This window comes from Chamaea fasciata, unplaced genomic scaffold (assembly GCF_029207755.1).
Source record: "Chamaea fasciata isolate MVZ Bird 193981 ecotype frontalis unplaced genomic scaffold, bChaFas1.0.hap1 SCAF_12, whole genome shotgun sequence".
In the NCBI taxonomy this organism is placed as follows: Eukaryota; Metazoa; Chordata; class Aves; order Passeriformes; family Sylviidae; genus Chamaea; species Chamaea fasciata.
The window spans coordinates 19417060-19431414 of NW_027094097.1; the positions used below are offsets into that span (position 1 = coordinate 19417060).

Consider the following 14355-nt stretch of genomic DNA (forward strand, 5'->3'; position numbering starts at 1 on the left):
CACCCCGTGTCAGAAAATGGATTTATAACATACGGTGAGGCACAAATAAAACTGGAATTGGTTCCCCACTGCGGCGGTGCGTGTCCTCCCACGGCCGGCTAGCCCCGACACGCCCCCACACGATCTATAGAAATGTGGGATCTTGGCTGCCGACCTGCCCTGCCACGTTGGGAATGCGGAGGAAGAAAGACGGGACTCTCAAGAGGCCTGACTGCAACTTGGGTTTATTGGTAGGAAGGAGGGAGCCCTCAGCCTGCGACCGGTGCTTCAGGGAGACCCTGAATCTCAGGAGGGAGAGGGTTTTATACAGTGGCTGGAAACTCAGGGTGGCTACACGTGCAACCAGTGGGGTATAACTGGGGAGTGTCTACTGACGTAACAAGCATTAACATTAAATACCAATGATCCGAAGGAAGGAGGGGAAAGCTTCCAATCCAGCCAGTCGCCAGAGATCTCCCTTCGAAGCTTCTGGACCCGGGGGACAGGCCCTGGGTGACTGGCAGGGTGGGAGGGTTTCCCGACGAATGGTGGACAGGTAACCAAGGCGGGAAAGGTGAACCAAACAGGGGTTGTATGTGGGGCAGGCTGAGGGAGAAGCTTACAATTTGTAACAAAAAGGACCTAAAAATACAACGGCACTGAACCAGGGTACAAAGAACAACTATCTTACATTAAAACTCATGATAAAAACCACACCACCGCACCTCACAGTCACTCTGGGGACCCCGACGGCTGAGATGTCAGGCTGCTGGCACTGGAGCGTTTCTGAGGGTCGCCTTACCCAGGCTGTGTGATCACACAGGACATTGTCCTTTGCCCGGCCTCCCCACTGCCAGGGCTAAGAACCACTTACATAGCCCTTCAGTAGGCGTGCTGGTCCCTGCCTCCTGCAGCTTTGTGCTGTGCAGAGGCTTTGTGGGGCAGTGAGGGGGCCGGGGAGCAGGGGGGCTGGAGGAGCGATGAGAAAAATTTGCAGCGTCATCCCACCATTTGTCCAAGCTTCTCAGTCCTGCCTGGGTGTCTTTGAGCCGAAGCAGCACTCCTGCCTTTGTCCCTCCTTGCAGTGGGAAGAGGGAGCCGATTGGCTTTCCCATTTCTTCATGCCTGTCCTACAAGGGATGGGAGGAGCTGCTGGCCCTGCTGAGTGCGGGGACTTCTTTTCCATAGCAAAAAAAGCCTTTTCTTGTTGAGGTGGGCTCTTGCTGGCAGAGGGCGAACCCCATGAGCAGCAGAGCTGTGCTCACATCACATCAGGCTGTGCTGGGGCTGCAGGCAGATGAGCTCTTGGGAGGACACACTGCACCCCCGGGTCAGTGGCTCGATCTTTTGGGCACAAGGAAGGTAGGAGGTGTGAGAAGCAAAGCCCACTCATCAGTTAAAATTTCAAGAAAATTTAGTGTGAGACAATAGGGGCCAAAGTCAATAAAGCAGAAGGAACAGCACTGCCTGCTTAGCCACATTAGCTGCAGACAGAGGCACACACCAGTCAACACAACACCCCTTGTATGGCCGGGGTATTGCATCAGCCCAATGCGTATTTACAAGCAGTTCTTTGTATTCCAACGTTTTAACAGAGTTCCTTTTCCGTCCGGCCTTTTTGGAGCATATGCGGTTGTCCTAGTCCTGGTCCTTTGTTACTTTTTGACACATTCAACAGGCTTCAATTCCTTCATTGGCTAAATGTTAATATTACAACAATTCTTCACCAGCATTGGTATCACAACAAAAGAATTGAATTAAAAGAACTCTAAACTTTAGCAAAACTTCTTTTACAAAAGTCAACATTATAAAACATACAGTGTTTACTCTAACAGTTGCAAAAGCCAACACTGTAATGTATTTATCATGATGGTGGTGTGGTTTGATGGCTTCTTCTAGATGAGAACCTGTCTTCTCAGCCTGTCTGTCCCCTGAACCATTCCCCATCAAACTCTGATGCATTCCCTCTCTCTTCTGTCCCTGCAGGGCTCCATTGCACCAGGCGAGACGCAAGAGCTGAATTTTTCTTACGTGCCAGGATTACCAGGAGCTTTCAGCAGGACTTACCACCTCAAAGTGGGTGACCTGGAGCCAGAAAGTATCCGTCTGAAAGGAGAAGCATCCTTTCCCGTGTTTAGTGTGAACCTGCCCTGGAACATCAAAGGTGGGTACTGCCTGTCTGCCTCCAGGAGGGGCCCCTCTGGTTTTGTTCCGTACCATATGCCCACGGGGCAGCTCGTGCCCACCTCCAGCAAGCCTGGAGGGTTGCAGGACTCCCAGAGCAACTCAAGCTCTCTGGTTGCTTCATGAGTCTTGAGCAAGGATCCCGTGTGGGCTCTGTCCCAGGAACCATCCTGCAGAGCTTGCCAGCACATCTGGCAGGGTTCTGAAGGGTGATGGCTAGACTGAAAGGCTTGGGAAAGCTCTAAGAGAGGCTGGCAGGGCTTCTGGCAGGCTTGGATTTGTGTGACATTGCAGGGGATGAGATGCTCCTCTGTGGGGAGGAAGATGGGTGAGGATGCAGAGAGGAGCAGCAGCATCCACTTTCCATAGATGGCTTGAGGGATTTCTTTCTGGAAGGAACCAGTGTTGGGAGGCAGGGACTTCCCAGCTTTAATGGGATTGGCACTTTGCTCACACTTCTCTTTGTGGATGTTTTCTTCCTTCAGGAAATGAAAAGTATGAGGAGCCATTGGAACGGCATGTAAAACAGCAGCAACAACAAAGTCAAAGGAAAGAATCAGTTGTTGTGACGAAGACTCAGAGCCCGAAGACTAAGACCTCGAAGTCTCAGCCCCCAGTGACTCCGACCTCAAAGACTCAGACCTCGAAGACTCGGAATCCGAAGACTGAGAACCGGAAGCCCGGCTTGCTTGGCTCTGGCGATACAGTAAGAACAGCTGCAGCCCAGTTTGGCACATGCCACCCTCTCTGTGTCACCTGAGCCCCTTGCAGCCCACAGCAGCTTCCTGGTGCCCTGATGGCATTTGGGACCTCCCTGCCCACTTTACAGCCATGTGTCACCTCAGCATTGCCCCTAGGGCTGCCACTCTGGTCATGGTCTCTTCTGGTGTTGCACCAGCTTCCTGGCTACCCCAGGGAGAGATCCTGAAGGCCATGCTCAAGGGATGGAGTTGATGGCGCTTTGAAGGAGATGCAGGTCATTTCTGGGGAGTTTGCTGGTCCCAACCCAAGCCCTGTCAGATTTACAGACCTGTACAGTAGGTGCCTGACTGTGCCCTGGGACTGTGCTGGCCGTGCTCATCTCCACGAGGCACCAGCTTCCAAGCTGTGCCTTTCAAGACACAAGGCTTCCAAGGCTTTCCCGGTTCCCTTTCAAGACAGCTTTTGTCCAAGCTGCCTTGGTACTGGCTGGGGGCAAGCAAGGATCTGGAGCTCTGGAAGGTTCCTGGCTTGTCTGTCTGCCCGGCCAGATCAGCTTTGCCAACAGTGGCTGGGCAGGCAAAGATGTGGGAGTGACTTCCCTGGAGATGAGGTCCTGGCTAAGAGCAGGAGGTGTCACGGACACTGAGCAGCCAGACAGGAGGACCCCACAGCCCCTCTCAACAGCAGCAGGGTGGGATCCTTTCTCAGGTGCAAGCTGGGCCTTGGGAAGGACCTTTGCTAAGCAGCCACTGTCTTCCCTTTTCTCAGACAGACACCCAGGCGCAGATAAAGATGGCAGAGAAGGCTGGTTTGGAGGTGCAGCAAAAGCTCTCATCCCATCTCCCGAAGAGCGGGTTTCCTGACAAGGAGCTGCTCCAGAGTCTTATCAAGTGAGTAAGGATTCCCATCCCCATCTTCAGGTGCCCCGTGGGGAACATCCAGCAATGTCTCCTTCTCCTGAGAGCTCCTTGTGTCTGCACAGCTGGGGAATAGCCGGGGACTTCAGAAAGGGTCTGGTCCTGGTGGCTGACAGGCTACATCTGAGCAGAGGAGTGTCCTCCCTTCCCCAGCACCACGCTGAGCTTTGGACTGCTCGGCTTCCCACAGGTGTGGGGTTCTGTCCCTGCAGCTGAGGGGACCCAGCACAGACCTTCAAGCCCTTCCAGGCCACATAACTTCTGTCCCTGCTGACTAGCTCTAAAAGAGACAACTCCCAGCTGATGTCTTGGTTCCAGCTAACAGAGCACACGAGACGAACGGAGAAGGGAACTGCACATGTCAGCAAACACTTTAAAATGCAGACTCAGATGGCTCGAATCCTGGTGGGGTGGCAGGGCTTATCTAGGTTCCTTGGTCTGTTCCCTTTGCGCCATCATGATGCAGCACAAGCACAGGAGGCTTCCATTCAGGAGGAAGATGCTCTGCAGAACAGATCATGTGATCTGGTTGCAGAACAATGAAGATTTCCGGTGCGGGCAAATCTTTCTTCTAGGCCCTGAGGCAATTTCAGGCTCAGGCTGTACACGAGGCTAAGCAGTTTCATTGAGACCAGTGGAGGCCCAGTGTACTCACCTCTACTGGCTTTTCATGGCAGAGGAGCTGCGACCAGTGTCCATTTTAAACTAATTTTAGTTTCAGCTACCATGGGTAGCTGATAAAACCTAGGACCTGCACTCCTCCTGATTTCCCAAAGTCATTGCCAGGTGATCAGGCCTCGGGTTTCGTATGCTTGAGCTGAGTTTTTACAGCAATGAATACAGAATTATCCCCTTTATTTGTGTCTTCCATCCACTGAAGCTGTAGCCAGGCTGTGGTTTAAGGACTGTCCTTACTCCTTCTTCCAGCATTGAGCCGCTTGAGTATGTCCTGGACCTGGGGTCTGTATTTAAGGGCTGCACTGAGAGACGCACTCTGGAGATCACCAACCCTGGGGAGATGCTTTTGTCCTTCCGGATGGATGTGTCTGTCCTGCAGGACACAGGTAAGCAGTGCTGGAGACACTTCCTGTGGGCTTGAAGAAGGTGTCTCAGACAGATTAGCTTAAACCACTGAACTTGGGGAGGTTTTTGAGCTTTTTCTTCTCAGTGGCCCTGCTGGGAGCTTCAGAGTCTCAATTCTCCTGGCCAGCCATGCCCAGGGACCTGGCCTGCCTGTGACTGCCCTAACGCTTCAGTGCAGGGGCCAGATGGGCTCATCAGCCCGGTCACCTCTCAGCATCTTCTGCCCTTGGCTCCCACCAGCATGAAGTTTCTTTGGGCACTCTGTGGGCTTGTTTTGTGAACCAGTGGGGTCTGCTGTGTTTTGGAAGTGCTTTGTTTGGAGTTCACACTGTCACAGCACTTGTGTTAAGCCTTTATTGAGGAAACAGCCTGTGAGATCCTCTGGTGGATGAAAAGAGGCTTCCAAAAGAGGCCTTGAGGCAAGGCTGTGCTTCCATCACACAGAGGCTCGCTGTGTCTGAGGGCTGTTCACCGGTGCCCTCTTTTACGTTTTTGTCCAGGTCACCGCACGGCAGGGGCGTTTTCCCAGACCTCTCAGCCAGGACACCTGTAGGGCCTTAAACATGCTTGTGACACATTTCATGTTTCTTGTGTATCTCAGCTGCTTTGTTTTCATCTGTTCAAGGTTTCAGTGTGGACCTGGACCAAATGGAGAACCTGCCTCCCAGGCACACCGTGACATTTGAAGTGTGCTTTGAAAGTGCTTGCCGCCCACAGGGTGACGTGGATGTGCTGCTGCCCATCAAGGTACCACAGCTCTTGGGGCAGGCAGCAGGCTGGGCACCGCAGCAGCTGTCACCTGCGCCCTCCGCTGAATTCTCTGTCCTTCTCCAGGTAGAAAAAGGCCCCAGGTCTCACATCCGCCTCCATGCCGCTGTCGTTGAACTGTCACTCAGACTTTCAAAGAACACTCTGAAGTTCTCGGATACCCTCGTTGGGCAGTGCCAGACTGAGACAGTCCGGCTCTACAACTGGTTCCATGTCCCCTGCACTTGGTTTATTACTGGCATCCAGCCTGTAATGGAGGTAAAGCACGGGCAACATTGAACACGTAACTTCTTGGTTGGGTTTTCTTTGTGTCTCTTGCCCTTTCTACTCCTGTGGCTGCCTGAGCACTTGGGTCTACAGCGTGTTTGAGGAAGCTTCTGAGGGTCAGATCAAGGCTGGTTTGCCTGGACCTGTTCCATTAGCTGATGCTTTGCTTTTCTAGCACCTTCACCCATTCGCCCTCCTCTGAGGACTCTAGTTCCCTCTCTGCCTGCCCTGTCTACAGGTTTTCCCTCCAGCTCTAGGCTATGGGGGCCACGCTTGTTTTGGCTGTGGGTGCTCTCAGCACCGTATCAGTGTCTCAGAGCACTGCAGGAACTGAGGCTCTGTCCTCGCAGACCCAGGAGACCTGACAGGATTTATTTCTGTGCCCAGAGCAATCAACGCAAACGCAGGACACCAGCCCTACCTCAGAAGAAGCAGGCACTGGAGGATGAGCCCTGTCCCTTTGAAGTGATGCCCTGCAAAGGAACCCTTGATGCAGGAAGCTGGCAGGACTTGAAAATCCGGTTTACACCGAAGGAGGAGGTGAGATTGGCAGGTGTCAGCCCAGGAGGCCGAAAGGAGGGCCTGGTGCCGAGAGTGTGCTCTGAGCTCTGCCTTGGCAGGGAGCTTTCTGCAGGCCCCGTACTCAGCTACTCAGTGTGGCTCAGTTCACCCCACAGAGCATTGCCGTGAGATGTGCTTTGAAATGCCCACAGGGAGCTTGCACAGAGAGCATCGGGGCTCTGTGGCTGCCTCTCGGCACACGGGAGGGATGCGCCCAACTCCCCTCAGCCTCCCCCTTGCCCGGCTGTATTTGCAGCTGCGACACTCGGTGCAGAGCAGCTGCACACTCGCAGAGGATAATCCTGGAATGGTCAGTCTAGGCTCATCCTGCTGCAGAACTGACAGACAAAACAGCCACCAGACACCTTCCTGGGCACAGCAGGACAGTCACCTGTAGTGCTGTGCTTCCAGCAGTCCCTGGGGCTCTGGCCTGCCTGCACATTCCCATGCAGCTGGGGATTCAACTTAAAGGATGGAGCGTTCCCAAAAGTAGTTTGCCTGTGGCCGCTGGGTCTTGGAAACTGACGGCCTGTACCGGTATGGACACAAGTGCTTCTGTGCCTGCAGGCGGTCCCAGGGATCTTTTAATTGCTCCAGAGACATAACCATCTTGTGTCTGGCTTTGACCAGAGCCAGACACTGAGCAGAGAAGATGATCCTTATTTCTAGCCGGTGAGAGCTCATTTGCCTCTCTCCTGGAGCTGGCGTTTGCCTGATGCAGCAGTGCCAGGACTGTGTCTGGACACTGTAACCCCGAGGGCCCTTCTCATGAGCACTGCGCTCCTGCATGGCTAGGTGAAAACATCTGACAGTCCATTGTAGATCCATCTGATACCCAAATACCCAGTTACAGTGCACACCAGGATTCCTCCCAGTTACTCAGCCCCAGGCTACTACAGACGCTGTAGTCCCTGGCGTCAGTAAATACCTGGTGGTTTCCATTCACCTTGGAGGGACTGGGAACACCCTGACCTTGGAGAAAGCGTTGTATCTGGGGTCCCGTCACCTGGGACTTCATGGATGAGTTTTCTTCACTTTTCTCTTTTCAGAGGTCTTACAAGAATAAGCTGAAGCTTAAAATTTGTGAGAGCAGCAATTGCTTAATGCTGCACCTGTCAGGACAAGGTCTGGAGCCACGGCTGGAGTTCAGCCCCCCAGCACTAGAGATGGGATGGGTGCTGGTGGACAGCGATGGAGTGCAGGCCACAGTGGTGGTGAAGAACCCATGCAACTTCCCCATTGAGTTTTACTCCCTGGATTTTGATGAGCAGTACCTTGAGGAGGAGAAGGTGAGAAGGCAGGTCTGGTCCCCATGTACATGCTGCCCAAGCTTCACAGCACTCCAGCATTCCCAGGCTTGTTCCAGGGAGATGGAGGCAATCCCCAGGGAAAGCCAACTCTGCTGACATGCTGTGGGAGGACTTCAATAGTTTGTGTTGTTGGGAGGAAGAGAGGAGACAGAAAACGGGTTTGTTGAGCGTGTGTGATGAAAGGCCAGAGAAGGAATCTTGCGGATGGTTTCTCTTCCCTGCGCACACAGATCCTGAGGACGGCAGTGGGGTCTGAGTACCAGAAGAAGTTTTTAATGCCTCCCCGTGCCATGGGCGAGACGCTGCCCCCAGAGCTGCTGGAGTACTATGAAGCACAGAAGAGGCTGAATGCACAACAGGAAGAGGTCAAGGCCATGGCAGAGGCTGAGGCTGAGGCTGAGGCCATGGGCAAGACAGAACCAGGTCAGGAAAACAGTGAGGGTTTGGCGGTGTCTGTTTTGACTGTGGTCGCAGCAGGGAGTCCAGCCCATATACCCTGAACTCTGTCACCTTCAGGGAAAGCCCATGCTTTTAAAAACTGCCTGTTCCCCAGCTTGGTGGAGGAACTCTTGGGTGAAGGACTGGGGCATCCTCTACCAACCCTGAGTGTAGCCAAAGCAAGCTCCTATCTGCCTGCCATAGACTGGGGAAATAATCGGGATATTCACAAAGACTAGGATTGGATGAGTTCTTCAGCCAGTAGAACCAGGTCTAATATCACTGGCTCTTTTATATTTGCACTTTCCTAGCAACAAAAGAACAAGCTCATGTTGCTTTCACCAAGTCTCCTTTTCCGGGATCTGAGCAGATTGGGAGGATGAGGAGGATCAAAGGTAGGCAGGAGGCTGACCTTTTCTCCTGGTTTTTCACTGCAGCACATCACAGGGCTGTCCCATTCTATCCTGAGGCCACGGTGAAAGCGACTGGGAATCCTATCTCTCGAGCTGTCATTCGCCACCTGGGCATTGACCAGTCTTCAGAGAGGTGTGAAGCACAGCAGGACAAAGGGATTGTTGTCATTGTCCACGGGCCACCCCTGGCAGGTATGTGAGCTGCAGCCCTGGGCTGCAGGGAGAGGGGCAAGCAGGAGAAATACATCCTGGTGGACCTTGGTGCTTAAGGCAAAGACCTCAGCCGAACAGGAGGTGGAGATGATCCTCCTGGCTCTAGAATTCAGAGCTGGTAACCACACTCCAGCTGCCTCCCTCATGGCCTCCCCTGGAGGGACACTTGATTTCCCCCTGTTCTTTTAACTTTGAAATCTTGTTGGAGATTTTTCCAGGGCCTGTCCCTGTAATGCCTCATGTGCATGTGTCACCAAGCAGTCCTCCTCTCTCTCTCAGGAAAGACAGAGATAGCGGCGGCCCTGTGTCACCATTACGACGCTGCTCCCTTGTCCCTTGACACCGTGGTGAAAGAGGCCATTGCCAATGATGGCAGCCAGGCAGGGCTCCGTGCCCGGGAGCTTTGCACCGAGGCTGCCATGGAGCTGAAAAGCAAAAACAAAGGTAATGCTGGTGAGGAGAAATGCCAGACCCAGAGCCAGTGCTTGAGAAACCCACCATGACTGTCCACTTCTGCTCACTCAGAGCAGCAGTTTTTCAGTCCTTGGGTCTCTTAGGGAACATGGGTGAAGTGCATCTCTGGCTGGTCTTCAAAAAATAAAAAATCAATTTTAAGGGCTCAGTCGGGGATTCTTTGACATCCCCCTTTGCTTGCCATGCTTGGCACATGTTCATTTTTCTAAGGGTGGTGAAGCATGCCCGTCTCTTTCCCAAATATTTTCTATTTCCTCAAAGCTGAATCAAGCTTGCTTCTCGTGGGCAGCAGGCAGAACTGCTGCCCACTTTACCAAGGAAAAAGCCTTCTGAAGTGGCTCATTACGCACAAGAGGACTGGCTATGAGTGTAACCTTGCGAACAAGAGGAAGGGAAGGACAGCCTCCCAGAGGAATTTCCAATCAGAGACGTGCTCCAAATGAGCTCTTGTCTCCCGAGATTTACCTGTGCTCACTGTCAGGTTACACAGCTCGTGTATGTTGGGCTGTTCTCCATGTGAGACCAGAGACTTTTAGGAAGCTTACTGGGCAGCTGGTAGGCTGAGCTCTGCAGGGTGAGGCCAGACCTGCCACAGTGCAGGGGGAAGTTTTGCATTGCTCACTTTTGAAGCTGGCTGGGTTGGGAGCTGGCGGAAGGAAAAGGAGTCTGTGTCCCAGCAGGGTTTTCCCACAAGGAGCATTTAGCTTCAGCAGAGACGGCTGGTGCAAGCGGGGCAGGGCTGCAAGTCTCCACATGAGAATGCAGGATGGGTGCAGTGTATGGAAACAATGGTCCTGGAGGACAGATCCTTGGCTTGATCCATGGGGAACTCCTGTGCAAGCAGTGTCACCTGCATGCACAGTTGTTAGGAGGGACATAGTGCTGGCTTTAAAATCAAGGATGGGATAGCGTGCTGGTAAGAGAAGCAGGGAGGGAGCTGCTTCTGAGTGTTGCCAGTGCCCAGCAGACTGGGGAAGAAGTGCCAGGTTCCTTCCAGGGTCCAAGGCTGTGCCCATTGTGGTGAAAGGTGCCTACTTGCTTTTCAAAGCCCTCCTGAACCATGTGTCCCCTATGCAGCTAAAAAGCGTCAGCACGCCATTCCGGCCAAGAGAAGGCAAGCCTCCCAGGAGAAAACGAACAAGAATTCCAAAGGCAAGAGCACACCAGCACAAAAGAAGACGGAGCCAGCCAGCACACCCGAGGTAAACACGATCTGCCTGGGTTGGTGCCTGGGACCTTTGCATTGTCTGTGAGATGGGCAGGGGCTGCTTACGGTGGAGGCTCTGTGCCAGCCAGGGCCTGGTATGTGGGTCCATTGCACCAGGAGTTTGCAGGCTTGGGTCTCTGCTGGCCAGGGGATGGGTCCTCCAGGACCATCCCCTGGAGCCCCCAGCCTGCACTGCAGGGTTGTTCTAGTCTCCACTAGTGAGGAACCCCAGCTGCAAGCCCAGCAGTGGGAGTTGTTCAGGGCTTTCCAGTGGGGTGTATTTTCCTTACAATGGTCCACATTACAGTTCACAGTTTCCACTGCTCCTGCACCGCAGCAGCTGAACATCACCAGCAGTTGTGGGGAAGAGCTGAACTGCCTGAGCTGTGTGCTGCCCGAGGACCTGCTGGTGGAGATCCTCTGTGAGAGGCTGAAGGTATGTGGGGTGGGGAAAAGGAGACATTCCTGCTCCGGAGAACAGGCAGTGAGGTACAACTCGGAGAGGAGGAGGAGGAGGAGGTCTGTACATGCTCTTGGAGGATCCTGGCCTGTGTGCAGGGAACCTTGGGGGAAGCTGCAGATGCCCTTAGTTGGCAGAGCCTAAGGACAGACACAAGCTGCTCTTAGCTAATGCACCTGGAACAAGGACAGCTGGTGCCCTGTGACATCTGGGTTTACTGTCCAGCTGTGAGCCCCCTGTGTGCAATGGCTGACTTACTCTTCCCTGTATTTGCAGCACGAAGATTGCTACAAGGGAGTGGTCTTTGATGGCTTGGAGAGCCTCTTTGCAAGAAGCCTGGAATCTTCTCTGCTCTGTGTACTCACAGCTGTCAAGAATCGCCATTATATCTACATGGTGAATGTGCATCAGGATTATGCTTCTTGGAAAGCCAAGAAGGAAGCTGAAACACAGAGGAAGGAGGATGAAAGACAGAGGGAAGGTGAGATATGTCTGTCCCTCTCAAATCTTCTCTCTCAAGCCCTCAGACTTATCTCTGTGTGTCTGGGTTTGCAGCAGAGCTTGTAAGAAGTGTTTTTATTCATCTTTCCACCTTCTGCCTCTGTAACCACACTCATCTCAGAGTTGCAGGAGACTGGAGGCTTTAAGACACCTTAATCTCTAACGTTAAAGCTTGGGCACAAGTTCAAGCTCTTGTAGCTCAGTGACAAACAACTGTCCTCAGCCCTGGTGCACTTAAGCCAGGAAAAGCGCAGGAACTCACTGCCTGGCCGTAGTTTGGGGGATTGTCTGAGTTTTGGAGCAGGGATATGAGCTCCCCCATGTCTCCTGGTGTGATAGGCTGGGTTGGGAAAAGCTGTGAGTCCTTGCAGCTGACCCAAAGCACCCAGCTGTGCTTGCTGTCACTCATGGTTTCTGCTCTGGTTTGTGCTAAAGAACTGCAGCGGGAAGAAGCTCTTCAGAGGAACAGAGAACGTGCCTTGAGAATGGATGAGGAAGAGTATGACGCCCTCCCTGAGGAGGAGAAAGCTGCCGTGGATAAAATAATACAGGAATTGAACCATATGCGGAGGGAGAGGTGAGTAAGCCTTCCATGGGTTCCTGCTCGGGGTAGTGTCCCCGGAGGGTTTCCCTGCTCCAAGGACTCTGAGCTCAGACGTGTTTGATAGCAAAGGCCAGAAGCAACACAGGGATGGCCACTCTTAGCTGCCTGGCTCCCAAGGGAGGAAGGACCTTCTTCTGCTGAGATAGAACATCTTCTTCTCCATGGTGAGCCCTCCCAGCTTAGATGCTGCCTGCAGGGAGCTGGGCTCTGGGCTTGCCTTGGCACTGCCTGTAGAAGTGTCTTTAAGTCCATGATGTTGATTCACACCTTCTTCATCATCTCCCTTCTTCACCTAAAGAGTGGGATTGTGGTATGGGCAGGTGGGGGGCACAGACAAACCCTTGGTTTGGGTCCTGGTGCTGCTACAGTTGAAGTCCTTGCAATGCTGATGTGCCAGGGATCCTTATGTTGGGACACCACCCGTGAAAGCTCGTGTCCTTTAGGCACCCCTTCAGCTGCAGCAGGAGACAAGCACAGGAGAAGCTCAAAGAAGGCAGCCCAGCTCAGGACACATAGGAAAAGTGTGGAACTGGGAGGGGAGGCTGCTTAAAGCAAGCCTGTGTATCAGGACTTCTTTCAGCCCAGGCTGAAGTTGATTTCATGCGGAGGAGATGGACAAGGCTGCTTCCAATTGTTTCCATGGCAGAGAACACCAGTTTGCCTTGGTCACAGCTGGGTTCCAGCTGGAAACCTGGCTGACAAGAGCCTGTCTTGCAGGAGAGGAGTTCCTGCAGCCTTTGCTTTCTGACTGATAGGATTATTCTCATTAAGGAGCAGGCTGTGCCCAGGGAGGAGGGGGCTGATTGAGTCGAGAAAGAATGGCAGAAGGGATAAGGAGATGTTAGCAGGTTGTGATCTGGTTTAAACTGGGAAATCAAGAGACGAAGGGAGTTCTCAGGCATCTGTGCAGAGAGCTGGTGGCTCAGCCTTTGGCAAGTGGGCTAGAGGTGTTTGGGTGTGCCTTAAGAGGGAGGTTGCACAGTTAAGACCTTATGATGGCAAGGCTTAGGTTCAGCGGGTCCTGGAGGTCCCCTTCCACCATTCCCCTCCCTTGGGATGTTCCAGGCCTCTGTGGGTTGAGGAAAATTCACAGAAATGGTCTTGCAGTTCTGCCTGGCCTCAGGGTCAAGGAATAAAGTGCAGGGCCAGCCAGGACTAGCGAGCCCAGGTTTCTGGTGGTGACTCTTAGCAATGTTTTCTCTTTTGTTTCCTGAAGGGAGCAGCAGCTGCTGGCTCAAAAGCTTGAGGAGGAGGCAAAAGCCTTAGAGGAGGAAGAGAGACAGAAGGAGGAAGAGAGGCGGAAGGAGAAAGAAAAGCAGAAGAAGGGCAAGCAGCCTACAAAACCAGAGAAGGGGAAAACCAAAGCCCCAAAGACGAAGGAAGCCAAAGCCCCAGAGAAGAAGGAAAGCAAAACCCCTGAGAAGGGAGAAGCCAAAGCCCCAAAGAAGGGAGAGGCCAAAGCCCCAGAGCAGGAGGAAACCAAAGCCCCAGAGCAGGAAGAAACAGAAATCTCAGAGGACCCAGCTGAGATGGAGAAGAACTTGATCCTGAGGTTTCAGATCCATGAGTTTTCACAGCAGAACGTCGCACAGGTTTTCTCCTACTGGGACAGGGTTCAGGGTACCGTGGAGTTACCTGTGATGAAAAATGGAAACAAGGCACTGCCTTCAGCTGAAAACAAAGGTCAGGAGACCAGTAAGCCTCAGGAGAAAGTGGAGAAGAAGAAGCCCGCACAAAAACACAGACGCCAAAGCCATCCTCAGTCACCTCGGCTGAAGACTCAAGGCCAAGTTGCAGGAGAGGCAGTCAGAGTCGGGGTGCCGTGCCTGGACATCCAGTTCACAGATCCAAAGGCCATGTTTACAGAGATCCTGAGCAGTGGGAGGCTGCCAACGGAAGACGAGGTAAAACCCTGCAAGGCTCAGATCTTGAGCTTGCCGTGGTCTTGGGCCCTGGAGCATTGTGTCCTCCCAGGGGATAATGGCACAGAGCCTTTTCCAGGCGCCTGATGATGTTCCATAATGACTCTGTAAGTATCTGTGTGGATGGGGAGGTCATCACCATCCCTCAGATGGGCAGAAAGTGGAAGTGCTCTGTGTACAAGTATCCCATCTGTTCAGAGTTTCCCAGCCTGGAAATCATTATAAACGGTCCCGGGACAGGGCAGCTCATGGTCATTGTTTTTTCAGCTGAGACACTCAAGAGAGATTTCTCTGCTGGTCCTGCTTGTAGCTCTTGCCTCTGCTCTGGAGCCTGCTCACCCCACTGGGCATA

The 14355-nt window shown here is 53.1% G+C and overlaps 1 protein-coding gene across 1 annotated transcript in view; it reads left to right on the top strand.

The window, feature by feature from the left end:
* The window catches only part of LOC136296080 (hydrocephalus-inducing protein-like), a 71845-nt gene that overhangs the window by 40143 nt on the left and 17347 nt on the right, over positions 1-14355 (top strand). The window contains exons 27-44 of the mRNA XM_066194904.1: positions 1966-2143; positions 2649-2869; positions 3634-3755; positions 4710-4846; positions 5491-5612; positions 5700-5891; positions 6288-6440; positions 7511-7750; positions 8002-8194; positions 8647-8814; positions 9115-9279; positions 10387-10511; positions 10788-10952; positions 11253-11457; positions 11913-12054; positions 13298-13334; positions 13371-13463; positions 13536-13985. Of these exons, the coding sequence (XP_066051001.1) occupies positions 1966-2143; positions 2649-2869; positions 3634-3755; positions 4710-4846; positions 5491-5612; positions 5700-5891; positions 6288-6440; positions 7511-7750; positions 8002-8194; positions 8647-8814; positions 9115-9279; positions 10387-10511; positions 10788-10952; positions 11253-11457; positions 11913-12054; positions 13298-13334; positions 13371-13463; positions 13536-13985 (3108 nt within the window). The remainder of the gene's footprint in view (positions 1-1965; positions 2144-2648; positions 2870-3633; positions 3756-4709; positions 4847-5490; positions 5613-5699; positions 5892-6287; positions 6441-7510; positions 7751-8001; positions 8195-8646; positions 8815-9114; positions 9280-10386; positions 10512-10787; positions 10953-11252; positions 11458-11912; positions 12055-13297; positions 13335-13370; positions 13464-13535; positions 13986-14355) is intronic.